Source organism: Microcebus murinus, chromosome 5 (genome assembly GCF_040939455.1).
Source record: "Microcebus murinus isolate Inina chromosome 5, M.murinus_Inina_mat1.0, whole genome shotgun sequence".
NCBI lineage: Eukaryota > Metazoa > Chordata > Mammalia > Primates > Cheirogaleidae > Microcebus > Microcebus murinus.
Genome location: NC_134108.1, coordinates 93,364,466 through 93,390,630, shown reverse-complemented (window position 1 = coordinate 93,390,630; position 26,165 = coordinate 93,364,466). Strand labels below are relative to the sequence as shown.

Here is a 26,165-nt window from a genome sequence, read left to right as displayed (position 1 = left end):
TTATGCCTGCCCTGCTAGCCCTGGGGGTCTGAGAGGTGGTGGGGTTGGTGGGAAGAGGTGGCCCACACGTGTTTCAACCAGGCCCATGCCACACGCTCTAGTCCAACCCTAAGGGAGAGGGGGTGTCGTTCTGTTTGCTTTTCTCACCTTGGGCCTTTCTCCTCCATCAGGTACCCGGAGTAAGAGCTCCTAGCACCGTTCTACTCCCAGAGTGGCGGGTTTCATGCACAGGACTTTCCCCAAGACTAGAGGCCGGGAGGGAAAGAGGAACCAAGCTCAAACGCTGGGCAGCCGTTTCTGAGCAAAGATAAAGCAGGTAGAGCCGCAAACCTCAGCGAATGCTAGAAATACAACAGAGAGAGCCACAGGCTATATAAGAAACTTGGCCGCTGCAGAGCATGTGGCTTTGAGGTTTACAGCTGTCATATGTGTCTTTCCAGCCACACCCTCCAAGACTGGAGACATGGCAGTGGGAGGCCTCTTAGAACAGAGGATGGCAAATAGGCAGCAGGGTCCTGGCTGGGCAAAACAAATTCTCTGTTATTTCGTGGAGCTATTATTACAATAAATAACAACGGGGCTCCAGGAGCAGGAGGCTGGTCTGCATGTTGGCAGGAGACGGTATAGCTTTTTTTGCTGATGGGATCTCAGTTAAACCTTACCATTGCCCCGTGAGAAAGAGGTTTTACGAACCTCTTTAATGACGGGGAAACTGAGACTGCAGGCAGTTTTCAGTCCGACTAGTGACAGAGTATGAACTGGAACACAGGGATGACCCTGCCTTGGAGGAGCCCTATTCATTTGGGATACCACCAGAGAGAACTGTGGGAGTAGGAGGAAAGAGAGAGGGACTGGACTAAAGGAACACTACCAAAACGCGGAGTGGAGACCCAGATCCTCGTCCCAGGTTTATTTCCCACAGACCCCAGCCAGGGACACGCTCACATAGCCAACCCCGACTCAGCCACCACAAGAACGCATCCCCAGCTTGAGGGCAGCTTCACCAGCCAAGTAGGACCCCTGTCATCTCGTAGAGACAGGGAACCAAGAGGCAGAGGGGCAAGGAAGGAGAAATTAGGCACCGAGGAATCCTCCATCTCCAAGGAAGTTTATAAATGGTTACAGCGTCCTAACCCAACCCTGAGAATGTAGATAAGCAACCCTACCCAGAAGGGAGGACAAGGAGATGTCTCAGAGGAGCCAGAGGAGACCATGGTGAGGGCGAGGGGAGTGTCATTCACATATCTCACTTTTGAGACAAGATATACCGCAGCAAACCCATACTCAGTTCCCTCCAGTTCTTCCCACTTTTGAATATCACATCTTTCTCACTCTGCAAGACTAAGGAGTCCTTCCCATCAGCCCCCTTGGATTCTGACCCTTGCTGGCTAACCAAAACTTCCTGTTGTGGGAGGCCTGCACAGGGCACTGCTGTCAGGGTTGGATCCCATCCTCTGCCCCCCCACACCCCTACTCTATAAGAGGATCACCTTTCCCCTAAAAGCAGAAGATACCCCTGTCTGTCTCCTTGCCCCTATAAAGGGGGTGAAGCACCACAGACGGATATTAAGGCACAGTCCACAGATTGATAAAAGGTATCCAAAAACTGGTCCTTTAGGCCAGAACAAAAAAAAAAAAAAAAAAAAAGAGGGAGCAAGAGAAGAGCAGAAGGCCACTGCTGGGATGGGGCCAGGGCCACACGTGAACACCCCAGCACGTTCCAGAGTTGCGGATGCAAACACCCACAAAATCAGATGGGAAGTGGAAAAGGGTCAGGGTTCCTCCCACTGGAAGAGCCCAGAAGAGCTAGTGGTCACCACTGCGGGGGGGTTAGGGGGGTTGTGCAATGACTGCGAGTCTGGGAGTCTCTGGGCTTGGCTCCCGGACGCCAGAAAGGAAACCCCACGCGTCAGGCCAGGGTGGCAGTGCGGCAGTTGGTTCGAGGCCAGGCTTGGGTTTAAGGGCTGCAGAAGGAGCTGCAGGATAAGGTGGGTGCCCAAGGGGGCGGCAGAGCATGGCACGGCTGGCGCGGCGCGGAGCTGGGGGTGCTGCCTGCGCTGACCCGGGCAGGGGCCGGGGGGCACAGCGCACAAAGCAGGGGGGAAGGGGGTACCGTGCACAAAGCCCGGGTGCAGATAACGTACATGGCAGCCAGGTTCCCCAGCCCAGACGAGGACCCCGGGGGGACCTGCAGGGGTACGCCGGGCGGGCGGCGCACGAGAGGGGGCAGTGCCCGTCCCTCCAGCACCCCTCTCCCCAGCCCGTCTCACCTCGAACATAAGCCCGATGAGGACGCAGAGCACCAGGCAGAAGCCGATGTCCGCATGGTTGTGGATGACGAACTCCTGGCTGAAGAGCGGGTAACTTTTCGTCCTCCTGCGGAAAGCCATGGCAGCGGGCGCGCAGCGGCCGGCCGGGCCCGCACCCTGCGCTCACGAGCCGCCGCGCAAACTTCCCCAGCCCCGGCCCGGTCCGCCCGCCGGCCCGCCGCCCGCTCGCCCAGCCGCCCGCCCGCCCAGCGCGGAACAACTTCTGGGCCCCGCCCCCTTCCTCCGCCCGCCCCCGCCCCCGCCGCCCGGAACCGCCTCCGGCCGCGGCCCCCTCCGCACCCGCGGCCCGCACTCGGCGGCGCGCCCCGCCCCCCGCGCGCTTAACCCTCTCGCCGCGGGGCGCGCGCGGGCCGGCCGGGGTCCTGCTCGCCCCGCGCCCGCGCCGCGCCCGGCCGCATTCCCGGCGCCCGGGGCTCGGCCGCCTCCCGCGCCGAGAGAGCAGGCCGGGGGAGGAGGCGGACGCCCGGGCCTGTCCGGACAGGAAGTGGGCCCGGGTTCCCCACTCGTCGCGCCTCGCTCTTTCCTCCGCGGGAAGGGAAGAGCCGGGAGGCCGCGGGCCGGCCCAGGGGCGGGGTGGGCCGGGCGGCCGGGTCTTCCCGGGGTCGCGGGCCCTGGCCCTGTGGCGCTAGGCGCGGCGCGGGCTCGGTGGAGCCGGGGAAGCCGCGGGCCGGCCTTCTCGCTGGCCACAGCGCCCTGCTCGGACGGCAAATGAATGGGTGGTTAATCGAGTATTTACGGAGGAGTTGCCGTGGGCTGGCTAGGCACGGCTCAGGTCGCCCTGAGTGCCCAGCAGACAAAAGACTGGGCCCCGGGGGAGCTCCGTTCCCATGGGGGAAAGTGGGTGGACGACTGCAGCTTTGCCCTCTTCACTTTGGGAATCCTCCTGCTACCCTAAGTTAGTTTTACACGTCTCACCCAAAGTCTACCTGCAATATTCATGGATAGGAAGAAGCGGAAGACTAAACACAGAAGGCTAAAAAAAAGGAACCTTCTCATTGAAAGTTTTCATTTAAGTCTTAAAAGTGCTCCTGGAAGGACAAAAGGTCTTTTTAATAAACTAATTTATATTCGCAAATATTGGATTTAATCCTACCAGTAATGAAGGAGTCAACTAATCACTTTCTAGATGCTCAGAAATGCGAAATGAACAAAGAACTATTTAATTCCCATTCCCTTTATTATTAGGTCCACAGTTACTTCACTTCTAAGTAAATATGATTTCTTAAAACTGTCACAGTGTGGAAATGAGATTGAGACTGGATGGAGTTCCTGAGAAATTTTCCTTCGTAAGTTTGCGCACTTCAGTATTTAGCAGAGTCTTGGGTCTTTAATTTTCTTATCTGACTGTCAAGGAAATGAATAAATCATGCCTGTATTGGGCTAAACCTCATTTAACTTCAAGACTGGCCTGCCTTAACACATTGACTGCCATGTGAGTTGTATTTAATTCATGCTACTTTTGAACCCGAGGCCATGTGAAGCATATGTAGCTCACGTCTCTTCACCTTGGGAGCCCCTTGAACTATTTTGCAAGTTGCATATAACTTTCCCACACAAAACAATAAAAATAAATATTCATTAAATTATGAAGGATCATTTTTTCCAAGTTTTTATTCTATTTTCAGAATAAAACACCATGGCCCCAAGGAAAAAAATTTTTTTCTGGTGTGGCAGTCAATGTGTTAATATGGACCTTAGTCTTGTGAAAAACAAAAAGATCAAGAACTCCGGAGCACCTCAATTTTTCTCTGTGAAGATATGTTAAAATTTCAACCTGCAGCCACATCTATTAGATTGAACCCTATGAGATTGGTTTCCTTATAGGTTAAAACTGTGGAACACCAGTGTATCAGATGGTTGAACCTAACAATTCCCCCATATTTCCCCCTGGCTATTTGTAGAGGGTATTGTGATGGGAATTTCCTGCAAAAGGTAGGATGTTGTCAAGCTCTTTTTTTTTTTTTTTTTTTTTTTGAGACAGAATCTTACTCTGTTGCCCAGACTAGAGTGCTCTGGTGTCAGCCCAGCTCACAGCAACCAAACTCCTGGGCTCAAGCAATCCTTCTGCCTCAGCCTCAGGAGTAGCTGGGACTACAGGCATGTGCCACCATGCCTGGCTAATTTTTTTCTATATATTTTTAGTTGGCCAATTAATTTTTTTCTATTTTTAGTAGAGATGAGATCTCGCTCTTGCTCAGGCTGGTTTTGAACTCTTGACCTCAATCAATCCGACCGCCTCAGCCTCCCAGAGTGCTAGGATTACAGGCGTGAGCCACCACACCCAGCCTAGCTCTTAACATTTAGTTTAGGCAGAGAGTCCTGGGAGAATGGTGAGGTATTGTAACTTCCACGTGTAGAAATGAGAAGCCTAAAGTGAAGGGGATGGATTAGACAGTGCTCATACTGCTGACTGCCAACCCTGGACCCTTTGAAGAACAGTTAAACAATTAGACATAGGGTTCTTAGATGCATGGTTTGAAACCCTGTGAAGGAAGTACTGGATGCCTAACCTCAGCCATCAGAGGCATCTCTAAGTCCTGGTTTCCAAAACCATCTTGAACCTCAAATAGATCTCTTCCCAACCCCTCTCATCCAGTTATAGAGTCCTATGAATTCTTACCTCAAAATCTCTCCCACCAACTCCCATTGCACCATTCTACACATGGCTCATGCTAATTAGCCATGGATCTCCCTGCCTCCAATGTCTCCCCCTTTAATGTCCATTCCATTAGAAGAGTCCATGGAGCACCTACTAAGCGCCAGACACAGTGCTAGTTACTGGGGACAGAAAGATAAGACAAACCATGGTGGTAGTTTTAAAATGCAATGGTGTTATATGCTGAAAAATGCATCATTAGGCAATTTCAATGTTGTGTGAACCTCATAGAGTGTACTTATACAAACCTAGATGGCATAGCCTACTACACACCTAGGCTATATGGCATAGTCTGTTGCTCCTAGGCTACACACCTGTACAGCATGTTACTGCGCTAAATACTGTAGGCATTTGTAACACAATGATAAGTGTGTGTCTAAACATTTAAAAGGTACAGTAAAAATAAGGTATAAAGGATAAAAAATGGTACACCTCTTTAGGGCACTTACCATGAATGGATCTTGCAGGACTGGAAGTTGCTCTGGGTGAGTCAGTGAGTGAGTGATGAGTGAATATGAAGGCCAAAGACATTACTGTATGCTATGTAGACTTTATAAACACTGTATACTTAAGCTATACTCAATTTATTTAAATTTTTTCTTCAATATTAAATTTATCTTACGTCACTGTAACTTTTACTTTATAAACTTTTAATTTTTTTAACTTTTTGATTCATGTAACACTTAGCTTAAAACACGAACACATTGTACGGGTGTACAAAAATATTTTCCTTCTTTATATCCTATAAGCTTTTTCTATTTAAAAAAATTTTTTACTTTTTAAACTTTTTTGTTAAAAACTAAGACATAAGCACACACATTAGCCTAGGCCTACAGAGGGTCAGGATCATCATCACTGTCTTCTACCTCTACATCTTGTCCCACCTGAGGGTCTTCAGGGGCAATAACACACATGGTGCTGTCATCTCCTATGAGAACAATGCCTTCTTCTGGATACCTCCTGAAGGACCTGCCTGAGGCTGTTTTACAGTTAACTTTTTTTAAAAAAAGTAGAAGGGGTAGCTTCTAAAATAATGACAAAAAGTATAGTATAGTAGATACGTAAGCCAGTAACATAGTCATTTATGATCATTATCAAGTACTATGTCCTGATATAATTATATGTGCTATACTTTTATATCACTGGCAGAACAGTAGGTTAGTTTACACCAGCTTCACAACAAACATGTGAGTAATGTGTTGCGCTGTGACTACAATGTCACTAGGCAATAAGGATTTTTAGCTCCATGATAATCTTATGGGACCACTGTCATTTATGCAGTTCACCATTGACCAAAACTTCGTCATGTGGCATGTGACCGTATGTCCTCAAATTCTTTGGTACTTTTCCCTTCAAGAGGTGGCCATGCATTCCTCTCCCCCGGAGTGTGGGCTAGACTTAGCGGCTGACTTCTAACAAATAGAATATGCCATAAGTGATGGTGTGTAACTTCCAAGATAGGTCATGAAAGGCATTTTAGGTTTTTTCTTTCTCTCCCTTTTGGATCACTTGCCCTGGGGCATGCCAGCTGTCATATTGAGAGGATACTCACAGTCTTATGGAGGGGTCTGCATGGCAGGGAGCTAAAGCCTCCTGCCAACAACCAGCACTAACTTGCCAGGTATGTGAGTGAACCACCTTGGACGGAGATTCTCCGGCCCCAGTCAAGCCCTCAGATGAATGCACAACCCCTCCCCGACCCCTTGACTATGACCCTGAGCCAGAACCCGCCAGGTGAGCTACTCCTAAATTTCTGACCCACACCAACTGTGAGATAATAAACATATACTGTTTTAAGCCACTAAATCTTGTTGTAAGTTGCTATACAGCAAAAGGTAACTTAACACCACACTGCTGGAGCTTATAATATTTTAGAAGAGACAGAGGCATCATTATAATTCAGAGAGAGAATGGTGATTCTAAGAACAATTTGAAATATGTACACTATGAGCACAAAGAAAAGGTAACTTCATTCTGTCTGGGGTATAGGGAAGAGGACATTTGGTCTGCACCTTTACCTTACAGAGATTTTATTGACAGAGAATGCAGAAGAGCAGTGGAAGATGAATTTGGAGGGTTAAGATGGAGCTGGATTGTAACAGATTTTTGAATACCATAATAAGAATTGTCACTTTATTCTGCAAACGATGAATGGGAAGTTTTTAAGCATGACCAGATCTGTCTTTAGAGGAGAACTATCAGTAATATGGAAAATCATTCCAATTTAAACAGAGTGGTGTCAGGGAGACCACTTCGGAAACTGTTATAACAATCCAGTAAAGAAATGAGCACTTCTCAAATGATAGTAGAAATAAGAATAAAAGAGAGATGAATTATTTCAGAAACATTTCAAGGATTCATTAACCGGATTTAGTGACTGACTACATATAAGACTGCGTCAGGGAGTTAAATGAGTCAAAATTTTATCCTGGGATGACAAGATGATGGTGGGACCATTACAAAAGATACATGGAACAAGAGATAAAGAGCAGGTTTAAGAGAGGAGAAGAAGGTGGCCTCATCTGTGAAGAAGCCGAGCCCAAGGATGCATGGAACATCCATGGAACATGCAAACCGACACTTTTGACAATTCAGTCAGAAATTGTTGGATTGGATTTGGGGAAGGAAAATCGGAACTAAAGGTGTTTGTGACTTATCTTCGATGGGACTGTTGAAGTCATCAGTTTAAATAAGTGTTCCTGGGAGAGCGAGAAAAAGCTTGAAGTCAGCAGAATCCTAGTGAACCCCAACACTCAGAAGGGAAGAGGAGAAAGAGGAAAAGATGGGGTGGAGGAAGACAGGACACAAGGATTTCACAGGACAGGTTAGATCCAGCAGGGTGGAATGAGATGAACCCCCTAGATTCAGCCATCATGGCTCTGAGACACCACTTAGCTGAACATTGGAGTAGATTCACCAGTGGGTAGAAGTTGGGGAAAGGAGGTGGGAAGGTAGTCTAGTTTAAAAAAATTTTGTTTTGGTAAGAAAAAGGGAAATGGATGGTGTTTTGAAGGATATGGAGGGTCTAAATAAGGGTCTTTATATTATATTTAATTTTTGAGAGTGGAACATGCTCAGAGACAGAAGAAATACCCAGGAGAGAGAGAGAGAGACAGAGACAGAGAGGGAAATACTGAAAATACTTGAAATACAGGAGATCATTGATGAAACCAAGGAGGAGGCTGGAGGGTACCTCCAAAGACAGGAACAAGAAGGAAAACTCCTCAGAGACAGGGACAGGGACCCACGAATGGGTGTGTATATAGTTACATCTGGAAGTGGAGGAAATAATAACCCCCCACGTTTATATTACACTTTACAGTCGTCCTGTGAGGGAGGCAAGACAGTTATTACCAACCCTGTCTTGTAGCTGTTCTGAGACACATGAATGACCAAGGGCCACATAATTAGTGGGTAGCTGAACCTAGACTCAGACCATCAAGTCAGGCTCTCAGCAGGAGGTTCCCTTTGCTGGACCATGCTACTGGCTGTCTGGGCTTCCTGAAGCTCAGCACTGTCAGGTAAGCACCGTCTGCCCCTCTCTACCTCTCTGATCCTGGAGGCTGATGATTTGGCTACATCAACTTTTTTTTTTTTTTTGGAGACAGAGTCTCACTTTGTTGCCCAGGCTAGAGTGAGTGCCGTGGCGTCAGCCTAGCTCACAGCAACCTCCATCTCCTGGGCTCAAGCGATCCTCCAGCCTCAGCCTCCCGAATAGCTGGGACTACAGGCATGTGCCACCATGCCCGGCTGATTTTTTGTATATATATTTTTAGTTGGTCAATTAATTTCTTTCTATTTTTAGTAGAGACGGGGTCTCGCTCAGGCTGGTTTTGAACTCCTGACCTCGAGCAATCCGCCCGCCTAGGCCTCCCAGAGTGCTAGGATTACAGGCGTGAGCCACCACGCATGGCCACTGCATCAACTCTTAACTAAATTGGGCTATTGCTTCTTTTCAAAACAAACCTTTGTTTCCAACCTATGTGTCTTTGTGGTTTTGTTCCCCTCACCATACCCTTGCTCCACATCCCTTTGCCTAAAAGGTAACTATTATCCTTCAAGATAAAGAATGCCTACCTCTTGCTTCACTAAGCTTCAGGCACTAGTCTGGAGGCATCCACACAGCACGTTTTCTGTACCTCTCGGGTACCCTCCATGAGATGCTGTGATCCTTCAAGGCACGCATCTTACCATCCATAATGGTCATACTCCAACAGTACCGAGCACAAGAGTCTCACATGAGTTCTTATCAAGTGTTGGTTGAATGCATGATTGAAAAGAGATGCTGTTGGTTTGTCGGCTGCGCTAAAATGCCCACCATCCCCAGCTTTGTCTATGTGAAGCACAGCATGCTTTTGTGCTGATGAATCTTTTCCATCAGCTGTCATTTCCCAAAAGTAGAAAATGTATTTTCTCACGTGGCAAGAAGTCTGAAGTTAGTTCATTCTCAGGGGTAAGTAATGCATTAAAGACGAGTGTTACTCTCCTCCCACTTTGGAACTTGGTGTTTGCTTTTGTCTCAGGCTTGTCCCTCCTGTTTACAAAGTGGCTGCGACAGCTCCAGGCATTCTACCCTTTAACAAAGAATAATCCAATCAGCAAGACCCAACTTTCGGGCAAGAAGGGGAGGGACTTTTTGAAGAGTGAAGAAAACTTTCCTAGAAATCCCAGACTTGCCCTCGTGCCTCATTGGGCAGAATTAGATTCCATGGCCATTTCTCAACCAGTTGTTGGCAAACCGAGCTGAATTGGCACAATTAGATTAACTTCACTAAAGATGTATGCTCAGAGGGGCTGAGAATTCCAGCCTCCTTTGAGGTGCCTTAACAAAATAAGAATTCCCACAGCAAGAAAAAGGGAGAATTGGTATGGATTGGGCATCCAGAGTATTTGTGCCATGGTATTTTCAGTATGTTTCACCTTTGATATTTTTGCCTCTTTGCCCCACAGAATCTGACGTGCTTTTGCCCAAAACAAGCCTTTCTTTCTGATTTCTGTACACTAGGCATATGAGCCTTTCAAATGTCACTTGCCTCACAGTGTCTGGGTAAAGGATCGCCAACTTGACAACGTAGAATTGTTTGTGCTCTAGCAGTTGAATATATTATATCAGTCTCAGCAACACCTTTCACCAAAGGATGAGACTCCACAGCTATCAGATCTTCTTACCCCCAACTCCACAAGAGTTTCATGGCAACAGTGGTATACCAAGAAATGGGGAGAGTTGGGAGTGGTCAGACCCTGGGGCAGGCAATAAGGGGTTTTTGTATATCTGTAATGAATTTTAAAGCAATGATACTCCTCCAAATGCAATTTGGTATCCTGGATTTAACACTGGAACAGAAAAAACAATGATGAAATCTAAATAAAATCTGCAGTTTGCTTAATAGTGTTGTACCGATGTTAATTTCGGTATTTTAATAAATGTACCATGCTTATGTAAGCTGGTGAAAGACATATGGGAATTCTCTATATTATTTTTGCAGCTCTCTTATAAAGTTATTTCAAAATAAAAACCTTTTTAAAATGTTAAAATTGACTAAAAATTGATCTGCTTTTTCATTATCACCATGTGCTGGCTATTCTAAACAATGTGAGGGATAAAATACTTTCTCCCCTCCCCCAGATCTTTTGGTCTAAGTTTTAAACAGTTGCAGATAACTGTTAAGTCTCAATAAGTATATGTGAGCTTCAACTTATCATATTTTTGTTCTTTATCTTTTAATAAACATTGCATCCTACCTGCAAGTTAATCCTAGGAACTCTTATATATACTGTCAGCCCCTGATATATGTGGTCTCAGATGTATGTTTTGGTTCGTACCCAGCTAACATCATCTGAGTTTATTAGGGGCATCTGAGTTTATTTCATGTTTCCAAACTGGTACTACAGATTTTTGTGTTTCAACCACAAATTTGAAACAAACAAGGACAGTTCAGTGATTGTAAAGATGAAGAAACAGAACTTAAGTTACTTTAATTCTATCATTCTACGTAACCACTGGAACCTTTTATTTGGGTTTAACATTTAAAACAGTGAAATAGAGTATATGCTGTCATTACCATTATTTGTTTCATGGCAAGGATTTTTTCTGGAATTTTTTTTTTTCATCAAGAGGAGCAAGGTGTTAAAAAATGATCTGCTCCAGGTATCAAATATGCTAAGCAAGACAGTGAGTGGAATTAAGATTCCAGGTAGCAGAAACTACCTTAAAACATTATGTAGCCACTCTGTCACTTTACAGGCAAAGAAAGCAAGGCCCAGAAACTTGCTGTGTATAAGGATTTGATGAATCCGGGCAAGCTCAGGGCCCCTCCCTCCTGGTCTTTTGCTCCCACTATGGTCTCTGAGTCCTATGCCCGCTCTCCTTTAGCAGACAGACAATAACTCAGAAATACGAAGTCCCCTCCCCAGCATCAGCTAGTGACTCAGTGACAGAGTAAGGCGTGGGAACCCGGACTCCTGAGGGCTCCAGGGCTCTAACCACTGCACCCTGTTTCCCCTTTCCATCTCTCATTCAGCCAGAGACAGACTAATTCCAGACGACTAATGAATGTGCCACCTGACTTTCAGATGGAAAGAGGAGATCGTTTTTTAAAAAGGGACACAACTCAACATGAGAAATGAGTAGACTTCCGCCAGAATTCCCACAACCAGAAAAATACTGGAATATAACATTTGGGAAGCCGGGGAACAATTTCAGGCACTGTTTTCCACTGAGTCCTCCAATTTGGGAGGCTCTTTAGATGGAAAGACTATTGGGAATTAAAACTGCCCATAAAAATGCTTATCTTTAGTTTTCCTGTATACAAGAGGAAAGTAATAATTATCAGAGTGGCACCATTATGATGCAGTGGGCTGCCACGTTGAGGAAAAGTTCAATAGAAAGAACTCTGTGGAAAGAAGATTTCTGTGAGCCAAAGCACACCCAAGAGCCCCTGTTACTGCCAGGCCTGTCTTCTCAGAGCATCTCTCTCCTACAATGGGGAGAAACCCAGACACTGTCTTGATGAAATTTAGGCACCTTCCTGTGAGCCCTTGTTTCTGGTCCTTGAAATGCATCTCAACTCTGCTTCTTTGATCACAGCCCAGCATTCAGAAACCATTCATTGTCAATTATCAGGCATGGACAATGCAAGCAAATACCAGGGTTCTGGCTTTAGAGTTCCCTGTCATTGGTTAGGTATACCCTGCTCCCCACTGGACTAGTAATTGGCCTCTTACCACACACTTGTGAGAATGATGGATGAGTGAGTAGATGGGTAGATGGATGGATGGATGAATGGATAGGTAAATGAATGGATGAGTGGGTTAAGGGGTTAGGTGGATGAATGAATGGGTGAACAGATGGTTGGAAAGATGCATGGTTAGATGTCTGGAAAGGTGAATAAGTGGATGGATTAATGGATCGATGTGCAGGAATCTGAACCATTCCATCTTTATGTTGATACCAAGATAATTTCATAAGGAAGAGGCCCCAAGGGGATTCTGCTTCCACTCAGGAGATACATTGAGGACCACAGCTATATTTAGGTTGGGCAGAAGTTTACCTTGGGATAGACTTTAAGGCCCTGAAAAGCAGGAATGATACTTTTTCATCTAGGAGACTTAGTAACCAGCTCATTCTCTGCCCATTGTAGGTGCTGGATGAATACTTGCTGATAAAAATGAATGATGGGCCAGGAGTAGTGGCTCACGCCTGTAATCCTAGCACTCTGGGAGGCCGAGGCAGGAGGATCGCTTGAGCTCAGACATTCGAGACCAGCCTGAGCAAGAGTGAGACTCCCATCTCTACTAAAAATAGAAAAAATTAGCCGGGCATGGTGGCACATGCCTGTAGTCCCAGCTACTCAGGAGGCTGAGGCAGGATGATGGCTTGAGCCCAGGAGTTTGAGGTTGCTGTGAGCTAGGCTGATGCCACGGCACTCTACCCTAGGCATAGAGCGAGACTCTGTCTCAAAAAAAAAAAAAAATGAATGACTTCATAAGCACAAGGACAGCTCCCCCAACCCTTGAAATTCAACCCCACATTCTGATTTGTTGTGCTTATACTCCAACATTAAAATTTCATTCCTTTCTAAATTGATTAGTTATCCACAAGTATCCTTTTATGACATAAAATATTCCTGGATGTTCAAGACATTAAACCCTTTCCATCTGTTGTCTCTCTCGCAGAAATTAGTTGGTCCCATTGCTGTCTCTCTTGATTCTTTTGCTGGTGACACTGGGCATGTGGCAGGTCCAGAGATTTCTCTGTCGGGGCTGAAGGACCCTTGCTGACAAGTGGGAGAGGGCGATTTGCAGTAGGAGCCACCAGTGCTTCGAGAAGGACTCCAGGATTCCTGTCTCTTGTGATCTCTGGAAGCCAGCCCCGCTCCTGATTGGATGGGAATCCCTTGTTTTGTCCCCTGGGTTTCTGCAAGCTGAGCAGGGCACTGAGGTGAGGAAAGAAACGAAGAGAGACGAGGATAGGTGAGAGCAAAAAAGGAAACAGGAGAAGAAGGGAGAGGGTTGTGAGGAGAGAAGAGAGGAAGGAGAAGGATGGGGCGGGGGGTGGTGGGAGAGAGAAAAAATAGAATGTGTTTGCAGCACAATGCCTCTAGTAATAATATTATCATTATCTTGCCTGAACAGATGTGCAAGGACTCCCATCTACTCATTACACAACATGAAAATGGAACACGTCTCTATCAGCCTCATCGGAAATCTTGACAGATGCTGTCAGAAAGTGTGTGCTATTCCTGAGATGTGATTTTTCAATGGTGGGTACTGTACTTCTTGATTAGGGGTACGGAAAAGAGGAAAAGAGAGTCGATTGTATTTTCTTTTGGTTTTATTTTTACCTTTCAAATTTTTCTTTCCAAGGAGGCCTTGCCCTAGACCACGTTGAGCTCCTCGGAATAGCCATGTCAGCACGGCCAGGGGTCTGGGGCTGGCCGGCAGTCTTAAGGTCACTCTAAAGCCCTCTGCCAAGGGTGCATTTCTTTGAAATACCCCCCTCAGGGCTCTCGCCTCCCCTCGCCCCAGCATTATTCATAGCTTCCACGCCCTCTATGCCACTTCGGCCCTGGCTTCAGTGTCCCTGTCTTGCATTGAGACATCTGAAGTGTGTGGTTCAAAGAAAGAACGGGTTTGTTCCCAGCTGAACAAGGCTCAAGGAGCCCAGCAGTGCCAGAGACAGGAGTGGGCACCGTTCGTCTCTGAACTAAAGCCATGCAGTGTGCACGTTCCCCGTGGCAAACACCACCTTTCCCGGGGAAGGCAGCCAAGGCCTGGAGCCCCGTGTAGGAAATCCCCTGTGAGAGCCCCTTCCTGAGCCCTGCAGAAAATGGTCCTTTTCATAGGCTCCGAGTCCCCTTCCTTTCTAGCCGTGAATGCCCACATCACATCCCCCTTCCTGGCCTTCTGCACTCTGTTCTCCTCCCAGTGCCCCCACCCGGGCGCCTCCCTGCTCCCGTGCCTCTTCCCCTTCCCCTCTGCACTTGACGGCTTCCCCAGACCTCAGAAAGCCACTTCCTTCCCCCAGCTCGGCTGCAGACCTCAGAAAGCCACTTCCTTCCCCCAGCTCGGCTGCAGACCCTCCCTCCGTCCGTCCAGCACTCCGAGCCTGGCACATGAAACTTACATGCCATGACCTCACATCTCCAGGGGCTCCTCTGGGTTGAACCGAAATGATTTGTTGACTTTGCCAGATTAGCGAGGGGAGCAAATTCCACAGATGCCTCTGCCCCTAAGTCTCAAAGTTCAGACCTCCAGCCCGACAGCAGGCGGAGGTGAGGGAGGCAGCCCGAGATTGCACAAAGGAATAACCACAATAAGGACGACTCTGTGTGGAGCAATTGCTAGCTGACACGCGATGGTGTAAGACCTTCCCGTGGATTTTCAAATTTAATCCTCCCAGCAATGCTCTGCAGTAGGTACTATCACTAGCCCCTTTTTATAGCCCGGGAAACGGAAGCCCAGAGCTGTTCAGTGACTTGCTCAAGGACCCCCAAGTTAGTAAGAGGCAAACCCAGAGTGTGCCGGGGGTGCTGGAATTTCTGCACCCACCCGGCTGCCTTTCCTGGCACGGCCTGGGGATGGCGGGAGCCCTGGATTCCAGCCCAGCTCTGCTGCTCCGTAGGTCGGTTACTTCAGGTCAGCCACGCTCATTTCCTGAGTCTCTGTTTCCTAATCAGAAAAATTATGGGTTTGGAGGTGATTTCTTACAGCCTTTTCCATATGGTGATGTGATGCTGTGATTTTTTTCCCCCCCTAATTATAAAAGTACTCAGAAAGATCTCCAAATTTTCTGGACTCAGGGCCAACCCCAGGCAAAGGGATAAAAGCAGGAGGCAAAATTGATCGTCGCTGACTCCTAAAGACTCCATCTGTGCAAGTTTTCCCACTGTCCAGATGAAGCCTTTGGTGCAATCCCTACTGCCCCTCAGGGCCCCAGGGCAGAGTCCCGGGGAGGGTGCCAGGAGGGCTTGTCCACCACCTGATGACTCAGAGGACACACACGCTCTGCACATCAGGATGAGTAAACCTGAGCTCCTCCTTAAAACAAAGCTGTCCTTTGAGTGTGTCCTAATTTGTAACGGGGATGAACGCGCTAACCAGTACCAGTCAAAGGCGACTCCAGCAGTTACTGCATTCCGGCTGTCTTGGGCAAGACGGAAGTGATCCGTCATGCTTTGATATGAGATGGAGTCATAAATACTGCTTTAGATAACGGGCATATGGTCAGAGACACCAGCATCGAGCTTCCCTGCAAGAAGCCTTCAGTGACTGCCCATTGCCTGCTGCAGGAAGTCCACAGCTTCAAGGAGCTCCACAAGCACCTTCTCTCACTGTCCCACCTTGGCCTCTGCCTTCCTTAGGAAGTCATGAGCAACCATCCCCTACCCCACCCCACCCCTGCCAACTCTGACTGAGCCAGCAGCGTCTCAAGCGTTAGCCCTCATATCGGTGGAAAATTTGTATCATTCTATTTGGTTGATTCTAAGATGCACCCTTTTTTTCATCTTAAAGTCTTCCTCATTTAACATTGAAGTTACAATCAAAGGCATGTCATTGTTTCTTTGACAGCACTTTTTCTTCCTTTAGTGGTTTGCAAAATGCTGGTGCATCTCAGATTGATGAAATACAGGAAGTAGTGTTCTCCAGATTTGAGCTCTGGAAGCTCAGCCAGAGGCTAGGAACCCATGTGGCCCTTCTCGGGGTCTTTTCCTCCCAATTGGAACTGGGTCCTGGTGTAAAGGGTTGATCTGTGGGAGCCTGTGTAGTTTGAACTCTAGTTTTAACCATAGTGCTATTCAGTGTTTAATGACTAGCTCTATCTGAACAGAGGATGGCTAAAAATAGCTGGCTTTTCTATCCTGGTGCTCACCTGCCAATCCTTAACTGTGGGTTCCCAAACCTTCATCCATATGCCCTCATTTCTTATTTCATGATTACTTGACAATAACTCAGGGAACTTGGCCTGTCACCCAATCATTCCCAGGGGATAATCCCTAATTGGTCTAAGCCATATATAGTTCTCTCAGGCTCCTTTACTAGTAGTGGCTGTAAGGGTGTGCGTGTGTATTAGTTTTCTATCGCTGCTGTAACAAATTACTACAACTTTCGCTCAAAACAACACAAATGTGTTTTCTTACGGTTGTGTGGGTCAGAAATGTATTATGGGCCTCACCTGCTAAAATCAAAGTGTCCATAGGGCTGTGTTCTTTTCTGGAGGCTCAAGGGGAGAATCAGTTTCCTTGTTCTTTCCGGTATTGGCAGATTTAGTTCCTTGCAGCTGTAGGACTGAAGTTCCTGTTTCCTTCTTGGCTGTCAGCCAGGGGCCTCTATTAGCTCCTACTGGCCCCTCTTTGGTTTTTACACACAAGACACTGCATGTCAGAACCAGTAACAAATCCCCCTCAAGATGCCATCTCCCTTAACCAGCTGGGCTGATGTGATTAGATGGGGCATACCAGATAATCCAGGAGAACCTTCCCATGTTCATGCCCTTAATCACACCTGCAAAGTCCCTTTTGCCACGTAAGGTAACATAGTCACAGGTTCCAGGGCACTGCAGTGTGAACACCTTTGAAGGCACTATTCCGCCTCCTGGGGTATGCGGCCCATTCCGGCCAATGAGATGTAAAGGGAAATGCGCTGAACTTTGGGGAAAGGATTTTGCTCTCTCATTAAAAAGGGAGACATTGAGGAGGTTTGCCCCACGGCTATCCACTTTGATTGAGGTAGTGTGAGCTGCCACAGGCCTCAACTCCAAGAATATAGGGTGACATGCTAAGAATAGCAGCAGTAAGTGTACCAGAGTGAAAAGATAGAAAGAGCTTGGCCTTTTTATGACAATGTTTAGCTACCGAACGCTAGAACCACTACTTCCAGGCTTCTTGTGAGATACTTCAGTATCTTTATTGTTTAAGCCCCTGTTAGTCAATTATTCTGTTACTTGCAGCTAAACTCATCCTAGCTGAAATTCAATCCCTTCATTATTGGTCCATTCCAATAATGCCTTGATATGCTACTTGGTGATTTGTTTGCCTGTCCTACCTAGTATCTTGGTCCTCCCCGAGTACTGGTACACACCTCCTCCCCAAACTTTTGCCTATTTAACCAAGGTCCTGACTTCCTGCCTAGTTCCTGCTGGCCCCCTCTTTAGGGGTTGGGCAAGGCCCCTATATTTCCAGCTGTGACTGGGGGTTAGTCTTGGATGAACAGCTCTCCTTAGCCCATGATACTGCCTGCAGATTGTACCTCCTGGTGGATATGATTGTCTGAATTATGCCTGAACTCGAGGCCCTTCAAACACGATAACCTGGACTGTTGTCTGCCTAAGAGCAGTTCAATCAACTCCGCCCTGTCCCATCCACTTGCACCATTTCCCTCTCTGTTCATCCTGCATTTCCAGGGTCACAGCCTACTACACTCTGTCCATCTTGATGCCCTTAGTGCTGTATCTTAATATCCAGATATACCACACGGCTGGCCATTCTCTGATGACCTCTTTCACTTTCATGCTTCTCCACGATTTCTCATGCTGCTCCCCCAGATGGTAATGCCCTCTCTACACTCTTACATCTTTGCCATTAAATCCTTGTGGCAATCTGGTGAGGAGGTGCTATTATTCCCAGTTTTCAGATGATTAAGGAACATTAGAATCCTAGCACTCTGGGAGGCCGAGGCGGGCGATTCGCTCCAGGTCAGGAGTTCGAAACCAGCCTGAGCAAGAGCGAGACCCTCGTCTCTATTATAAATAGAAAGAAATTAATTGGCCAACTAATATATAGAGAAAAAATTAGCTGGGCATGGTGGAGAATGCCTGTAGTCCCAGCTACTCGGGAGGCTGAGGCAGCAGGATCGCTTGAGCCCAGAAGTTTGAGGTTGCTGTGAGCTAGGCTGACGCCACGGCACTCACTCTAGCCTGGGCAACAAATCGAGACTCTTTCTCAAAAAAAAAAAAAAAGAAAGAAAAGGAACATTAGGTAACTCATTCAGGGTGGCATGGCTAGGGAGTGGCAGGCTGGGATGCTAACACAGGTCTGTCTCTCTGACTTCAAGGCCCATGTCCTTTTCCTCTCATGTGTGGCATTTTGGAGACAGTGCCCCCCTCATGACTTGAAGGCCTTGTTTCCCTCTCTGCATTACAAGCAGCTTGAGGGCAGGTATTATCCTTTACTGCCCGCTAGAGTCGGTGGCGTGCTAGTAAATCGTTAATAACTCACGCTTGGAGGGGGTTGGGGCAAGCCCTGGTTTATACCTTTCTGAGTCCCATGGTGCAAATGCTTCCATCCGGCTGAGTTCAAGCTACCAGTGTGACAGCGCCAGACAAGGAATTGGGAAGAGAAGGGCAGTGGCACATGATTGTATGGCATTTCCACCACACAGATACATAATCCATGTGAACAGACTCGAGAGCACAGGTAATAGTAAAATGTAGTGAAATAATTAGGAAGCGATGAGTTGGGGTAATTGTTACCTTTGTTTTAAATCTGATTTGTTCCATTGTAATTTTATGTAACTTAATCTTTAATAATTGTCATATGTAACAGTCAGCTTGCAAATTTTCTGAAAAATCTAAAAATTAGGTTTGAGCTGGCTCTAGCACACCGCTATTAGATCTATTATAATGCTTTGCTTTTAATAGGCGTGGAATGGCGGTGAGGATGCTAATAAAAAGAACATGATTATCCACTTATGAGCTTTGAATGCAGCTGGTAACCCAGATTTCAGGATTCTTTCCCTACGTCTGAGACTTTCTTAGTTCTATCCCTCATACTTAACAGAAGGCCAAACAAATAAAAATAGTTGAGGGTGGAGACCAAAGAATAGCCAAGGCTCCAACTAAGGGCTGTGAATACTGAACTCTGCCCAGGGTCAGGGCGGGGCCCTATGACTGCTTTTAGTTCAAAACTGTCCTCCGCAATTGGGCTGGAGCAAACCTCTGAGCTATAACTGTCTTCTCTCCTCGCCTCTTCCTGACCACGCCCACAGCAAGAGAAGTGGGGAAGAAAAAGCACCAGTCATATTATTATTCTAGTACATTCCAGAAGGGACAGCCTTCCAGGAACTGGGGAGCCGAGAAAAAAGTAAAACGTAGCTTGCAGCCTCCCAAGGGCACCAAAATGTCCTGCACTTCGTCTGTCTTAACCTTTTGCTATGGGTGCCGTGCCGATCTTCACGGAAACTGGGGTGGGCAGGCCCAGCTTAGGGAGCGAGGGACAGCTGGTGAATCAGCTGTGTTGCATCACAGTCAGCACTATCCCTGTCGCAGTTCAGGGATTGTTCCATATATGGACTCTGGCTCAGGGCATGGCAGTCCCGCTGATTTGCATCAGGGTTCCCCTAAAATTGCATCTCGGGATGAGGTCATGGTTACCAGCAAAAGGGAGACCCCAGAAAGGCTGGTCAGCATGAAGAAATCAGGCCCAGGCCGGGCGCAGTGGCTCACGCCTGTAATCCTAGCACTCTGGGAGGCCGAGGCGGGCGGATTGCTCGAGGTCAGGAGTTCGAAACCAGCCTGAGCAAGAGCGAGACCCCATCTCTACTATAAATAGAAAGAAATTAATTGACCAACTACTATACATAGAAAAAATTAGCCGGGCATGGTGGCGCATGCCTGTAGTCCCAGCTACTTGGGAGGCTGAGGCAGGAGGATTGCTTGAGCCCAGGAGTTTGAGGTTGCTGTGCGCTAGGCTGACGCCACGGCACTCACTCTAGCCTGAGCAACAAAGTGAGACTCTGTCCCAAAAAAAAAAAAGAAAAAGAAATCAGGCCCAACTGGCGTGGGTTGGTAAGGAACTGCAACTGGCGTGGCTTGGTAAGGAAAAGGTGGCAGAAGGAGGGTGCAGTCCCTTTGCAGCGACACCGCAGTGCCTGGGACCCTGGGGCAGAGCCTGAGAAAGCTGCAGGAGTGACTCTCAGCAGCGGTTGCAAGGGACCAAGGGACGGGGCACAGCAGAGGACCAGCCCCGTTCTGCAGACTCCATCCTGCCTCACTCTGGCCTGGGGCTGCAGGAGCTCTTCCCTGTAGACTCACGCTTGGTTGGACGAGAGGAACTTTTTCAGATGTGAGAGGCAGTGGCTCTGAGTGTTGTCGAAGGTGGCTATGATGTGGCTGAAGTTGTAGTTGGGGACAGTCCGGCTCTTAGTGATTCTGAGGGCGAGGTGGGTTCGCCCAGGTAGAACACAGTTAGTTAACCTCCATCCCCGCCCATGGGTTCAGGCAGGGTGACAGCGCTGGGGCCGTGGGAATCTAGGGGAGAAGGAGAGGAAAGAGGGATAGAGGAATCATCTGGGAAAGCGGCTTTTAATACATGGCCAATAAACTGGATCCAATTTGTAAAGATTAAACAACTTTTTTTTGTCGTTTCAGCCATTTGCTTGCTTTAACTTTTCTTTTCTTTTCTTTTCTTTTTTTTTAAAGGACCAGCTTGAACCATTTCAGGACACTTCTCTCTCTGTGTGTACCTCTTGATTTGGTTCAAAAGACCGGAACGATGGAATACTCTCTTGCAGTAAGAACGAACTGCTCGATATGCAAAACACAGACAAATCTCACAAACATAACGTGGAGCAAAAGAAGCCAGACACAAAAGAGTACTGTGAAATCCCATTTATATCAAGCTCTGAAACAGGCAACCCCAATCTGTGATGTTAGAAGTCAGGATAGTGGTTCCTTTGTTGGCCCTTTGCGGCTGGGAGGGTCTGGCGAGATCCAGGGGTGCTGGCAATGTACTAACTCTTTGTCTGGGTGCTGCTGACACCAATGTGGACACATGGAGCTGCCCATTTATGATCTTGTGCACATTTCTGTATGCATGCTATATTTCAATCAAAAGTCTCCAAAAAAAAAAGATGGAAGAAAGAAAGAACCAGAATGTAATCTTGTGAAATCAGTGGTCAAGAAGAGTGAATTCCTGCATGCCAACCAGAAATAAGCCTCTGAGGGTCAGTGAGGCAGAATAGCAGTGCCACAGGGCTAAGAGTCAGGGCTAACCTGATTTCCAGGCCTGCTTCTGTTATTCGCTGGGGAAAGGGTGTTGGGAACTTAGCTCCACTCAACTCATAACAGCCAGTGAGTAAAGAAAAGGCTTCAGGAAAATCTAAAGTCGTTCTCCAATCCAGGCCTTGCCAGAAAAGGTTAAGGATCCCACTCGAAGACCAAACACCAAGAGACTCAGATAAGTAGTAATAATCTCATGTTTGTATAATGCTTCCCACGCCCAAAGCGCTTTTGTAATCATGACACCGTTTGAGCCTTTCAGTGAGAAGAGTAGGAAGGCAGGCCCTGGGTCCAAACTGCCTGGGTTGGAACCCTAGCTCCAGCTGTTAATAGCTGCCTGACCCTGCGCTTGTCACCTCTGTGCCTCAGTTTCCTCATCTGCAAAACAGGGATGTGGTGAGGATTAAATGTATCAACATGCCGGGCGCGGTGGCTCACGCCTGTAATCCTAGCACTCTGGGAGGCCGAGGCGGGCGGATTGCTCGAGGTTGGGAGTTCGAAACCATCCTGAGCGAGACCCCGTCTCTACTAAAAATAGAAAGAAATTAATTGACCAACTAAAAATATATATACAAAAAACTAGCCGGGCATGGTGGCACATGCCTGTAGTCCCAGCTACTTGGGAGGCTGAGGCAGGAGGATCGTTTGAGCCCAGGAGTTTGAGGTTGCTGTGGGCTAGGCTGACGCCACGGCACTCACTCTAGCCTGGGCAACAAAAGTGAGACTCTGTCTCAAAAAAAAAAAAAAAAAAAAATGTATCAACATGAAGAGAACTTACAACGGTGTCTGCCACATGGTGAGCATTTGATAAACATTAGTTACAAGAAGAACAAAAAGCCAGATAGTGCTATCTATATTTTACAATTGTAGAAACTGAGGCTCACAAGGCTGTTCCAAGGCTAATTCACTGCAGATCCAGAACTGAAACCCAGGCCTTCTGGGTTATAACTGACTTGTTAGGTCATCTGGGATGACTTACTGTCCATTTTCATATAATCATAGTAACAACGATACCTTTTACTGAGCATTCACTAAGTACCAGGCATTGTGCTAAGTGGTTTACATATAGCACCTCATTTAATCCTCATAATAATCAATGAATCAGGTATTGTAATCCCTATTTTTAAAAACAAAAATTTTTTTGAGCCAGGCTAGAATGCAGTGGCATCATCATAGCTCACTGCAACCTCAAACTCCTGGGCTCAAGCGATCTTCCTGCCTCAGCCTCCCACATAGCTGGGACTACCACTGCCACCACGCCTGGCTAATTTTTCTGTTTTTTGTGAAGACGGAGTCTCGCTTTTGCTCAGGCTGGTCTCCAACTCCTGACCTCAAATAACCCTCCCACTTCAGCCTCCCAGAGTGCTAGGATTACAGATGTGAGCCACTGCACCCGGCCTTGTCATCCCCATTTTAAAGGCAGACAAATTGAGGCCTAAAAATCCAGAGAGGCAAAGCTGGATCACCCAGCTAGCGATGGGGGAGCCAAGATGTCGAATGCAGCTCTCTGCAACTCCAGCAGCTGAGTTTCCAGCCGCGCATGTCCCCTAACCTCTGGAAAGAAGCAGATCGCTGTAGCTGCTTACTTGATGAAGGAATGGGGGTTACCAGGGCGATTCGCAAGTTCCCCAAGTTCAGGCAAAGCCCTTCCTATCCATCCTCCACCCTTCGTCTCCCTGCACTGGGCACTGGACCTTCATAGTTGTCCCGTAGGCTCCCGCAGAAGGATTTGCAAGCAGTGTCCAAGAGCGTAAGAAGCCAGGCCCGGCAGTGGCAAGGTACCGGATGAGTGAGTGCCTAATGACCCAGGCCAGAGCTGGGGGCCTGCGGGTTTGCCAACGGTGTCAGTGGTGCCAAAGAGATAGGGGAGGACCCAATGCCAGGGCACAGAGGGAGCCGCGGTGCCTGGGCACACTGGCTTTGCGACGGCTCTCAAGTTCGCAAGAAGAAAATGAATGAAGGGAGAGGAGAATGACACTTCACACAGGGGCAGCTAGTCCTGGAAGGGGGACGCTGCTCCTCGCAGATGGCTTCGGGTGGCTGCCTGGGAACATCTGCCTGGTTTGAGATTTCAAGTGAAAAGGCCTAATCGAAGCAGCCTCTTGGCAGGCTCTGCCTGGGCCAGTCTGACTCTGATGTTTGCTCCGACGCCCACACATAGTTGTGGCTGGCAGCCCAGGCCCGACACGACTGTTTTGACTCCTGTCGTTTCTTTTTTTTTCTACTTCTGTGAGCCCAGGGACCTTGATCCTAGCTCACCAAATTAGAGGTGGTCACCGATCTGCACGCCCTGCCTGTGCCGGCCTACCTGCTGGGCCCCTGCTAGGCAGCGAAGGGTACAGGAACCCTTCGAGGGTTCAGCAGCAAAGAGGCAGGTCTGGAGGCGGAGGCGGGGGTGGGGGTGCACCGTGGCTCTTTCCCAGTGGACTTTAAAGGGGCCTTTTGTGACTCTCTCTCTCTTGTCCTCCACTGGGTGAATGATTTACTATGGTTTAAGGGGCCGCCAACACAGTGGCTCTGACCCTGGGGGGTGGACTTTGAGGGGGAGGCGAAAGAAAGAGTTGACCTCTACCTTTGACTTCCGCTGGAGCGCCCCACAACTCCCAGGGGATTTGGAAGGCAACACATTTAGAGCTTTCCCGAAAGAATCTGGAGTCCCAGCTTGACCGAGAGGTGTTTACTTCCATGGAGGTGGGATTTTTATTGCCAGTTTCAACATCAAGTAGGTGCGAAAGCCGTGTAAAAAGGCCGACAATCGGTACCACCTGAGGGAGGCCAGAAAGAGCCCCCACCGGGTCAGTGCTTCACAGACTGGGGTGCACACTCAGGAAGCACCTGGGGACCTTGCACAGCACAGGCTCTTCACCAGCAGGCCTGGGGTGCAGCCCGAGACAGCCTGTGTTTGCAACATGTTTCTGCCATAGAAAGATCACTCTGGAAAACACGGCTAAAGGCAAATTTTATCATTTCTTTTCACTTTTCTATATGTCCCAAACTTTCTGCAAATGAACCCATCTCGTTTTTATCTTTCCAAAGGCTAAACTTGAGACATCCTATACCGTTGAAGTTCACAGGTCTTTCTTCTCCCTGGTGCTAGCTGCACCAGAGTGGAATCTTCGACATCTAAGGGCCGATGCTGTATAGACAGGTACGGGTATGCTCTGCAGGTAACTGAACTTTAGGGGTCGTCGGGGGAGGCCCAGAATCTTCTTGTGTTGAGGAGACCAAGCCGGCAGGACAGGACGGTGTTGAATTGCTGTCTGGCATTGAAGGAAGGCTAGAGAAAGCCTATGAGGGACACCCAGTCTCTGCCTCCGAGGTCATGCTGACCACTTGCTGGCTTAAGTCTGATTTATTTTAGTTTCTGTGTCTGTGAGCAAGGCCAATTTGCATGAAAGATGGTCTGGCATCTTGATCCATGCTTATAAATCAATGAGCAGACCTCCTAAATCAATGTACTGCAATCTCATCGTGTAGATGAGAAAAGGCACGTTGCGGGAGGGAGATTGGAGAAGGTGGTAGTAATCAAAGAGACAGGACCTTCATGACCAGTTTCCCATCCCATAGCCTTTCCTGTAAATAAGGGATTCCCAGCCTGCAGAAAGACTAGTGCAGCATGACTTTGGAAAAATACAGTCCTCGTTTATCAGTACCGTGCTTTGTATGCAGTAGATACTCAGTTTTTTTAAATGTTTTTAATATGATTTTTGAATACAATTATTTTCCATGATGGTCTGAACACTCGGCACAGAGCAATTTTAGAAAATTGCCCTCCTTTCCCATGGTAGCAATAAACTTTGCAAAGTGGTTCACACATTATGCAGTCACCCAGTACCTATTCGTTAAATAGGATAAAAGAATATTGAAGCAAAAAGATTAGGGAGGACTGAAACAACAAAACAGACTATAAGAAACAGGAAAAGGGACAACTCTGAAAGTAGCAATATTCTTGTATATTTATACGCATAAAATGGCTACACTGGTTTCAAGCATTTGACGTTTAATATTTGAGGAAATACAATGAAAAAAGGGCTCCCTTCTTAGGTTCCCCCTAGCCGCTGTTCAGGAATGAAGACTGGCCTTGTGTTACTATCTTGGCTGGTCTGTCTGCTGCTTTTGTGCCAGTCCCACCCAGTTTTGAATAGTCTTTATCCTTCATGCTCTGGGCTGCAAAAGTAAACAGAAGCAACATTTGCTGTCTTCATCTGCAGTCTTTATTCTCCTAGGTCTTTTATTCCCTTTTGAGGATGATTCTGCCCACCAGGAGTCCAATATTTTCATGGCTTCCTCATAGAAAAAAAAAAAAAGGAAACTCCTTTATACGCAGGTACAAACAACTAATAACAGTTTAGAGTAGCACTGATAGGTTTTATTCCAGGCCAAACAGTGGCAGACAACATTTTTCTCCTAAGAATCCCTTTGCCTATTTTTGGTCCTTTGTTTACATTGTTAAGATATCTCTGGTTCTCAAAGAACCTCCCCGAGGCTCTCTATTGGCTCGGGGAAGCCCCCCTATTTGCAATCTTGCCCTAACCACTATACCTCTCCCCGTCTCAGTATTCCATCAAAAGTTACCCAACCTTGTTCCAGCTTTCAATATGTTTATCATATATGCACCAATAGGTCCCCTTAATAGTGAGATTAGGGGCGAGTGCATTTTTTGAGATGAGACATCTCCGAATAG

The 26,165-nt window shown here is 47.5% G+C and overlaps 1 protein-coding gene and 1 long non-coding RNA gene across 2 annotated transcripts in view; one reads left to right on the top strand and one right to left on the bottom strand.

Annotated features, from left to right (window-relative positions):
• The window catches only part of TRAM2 (translocation associated membrane protein 2), an 81,686-nt gene extending 79,162 nt beyond the window's left edge, over positions 1-2,524 (bottom strand). The window contains exon 1 of the mRNA XM_012760852.3: positions 2,271-2,524. Coding sequence (XP_012616306.2) covers positions 2,271-2,390 — 120 coding nt within the window. The 5' untranslated portion in view covers positions 2,391-2,524. The remainder of the gene's footprint in view (positions 1-2,270) is intronic.
• LOC105869189 (uncharacterized) lies at positions 1,918-21,302 on the top strand. The gene is made up of 4 exons (XR_001153039.3): positions 1,918-1,988; positions 13,162-13,426; positions 13,621-13,748; positions 20,903-21,302. It is a non-coding gene; the product is annotated as an uncharacterized LOC105869189 (long non-coding RNA).
• The last annotated feature ends 4,863 nt before the right edge of the window (positions 21,303-26,165 follow it).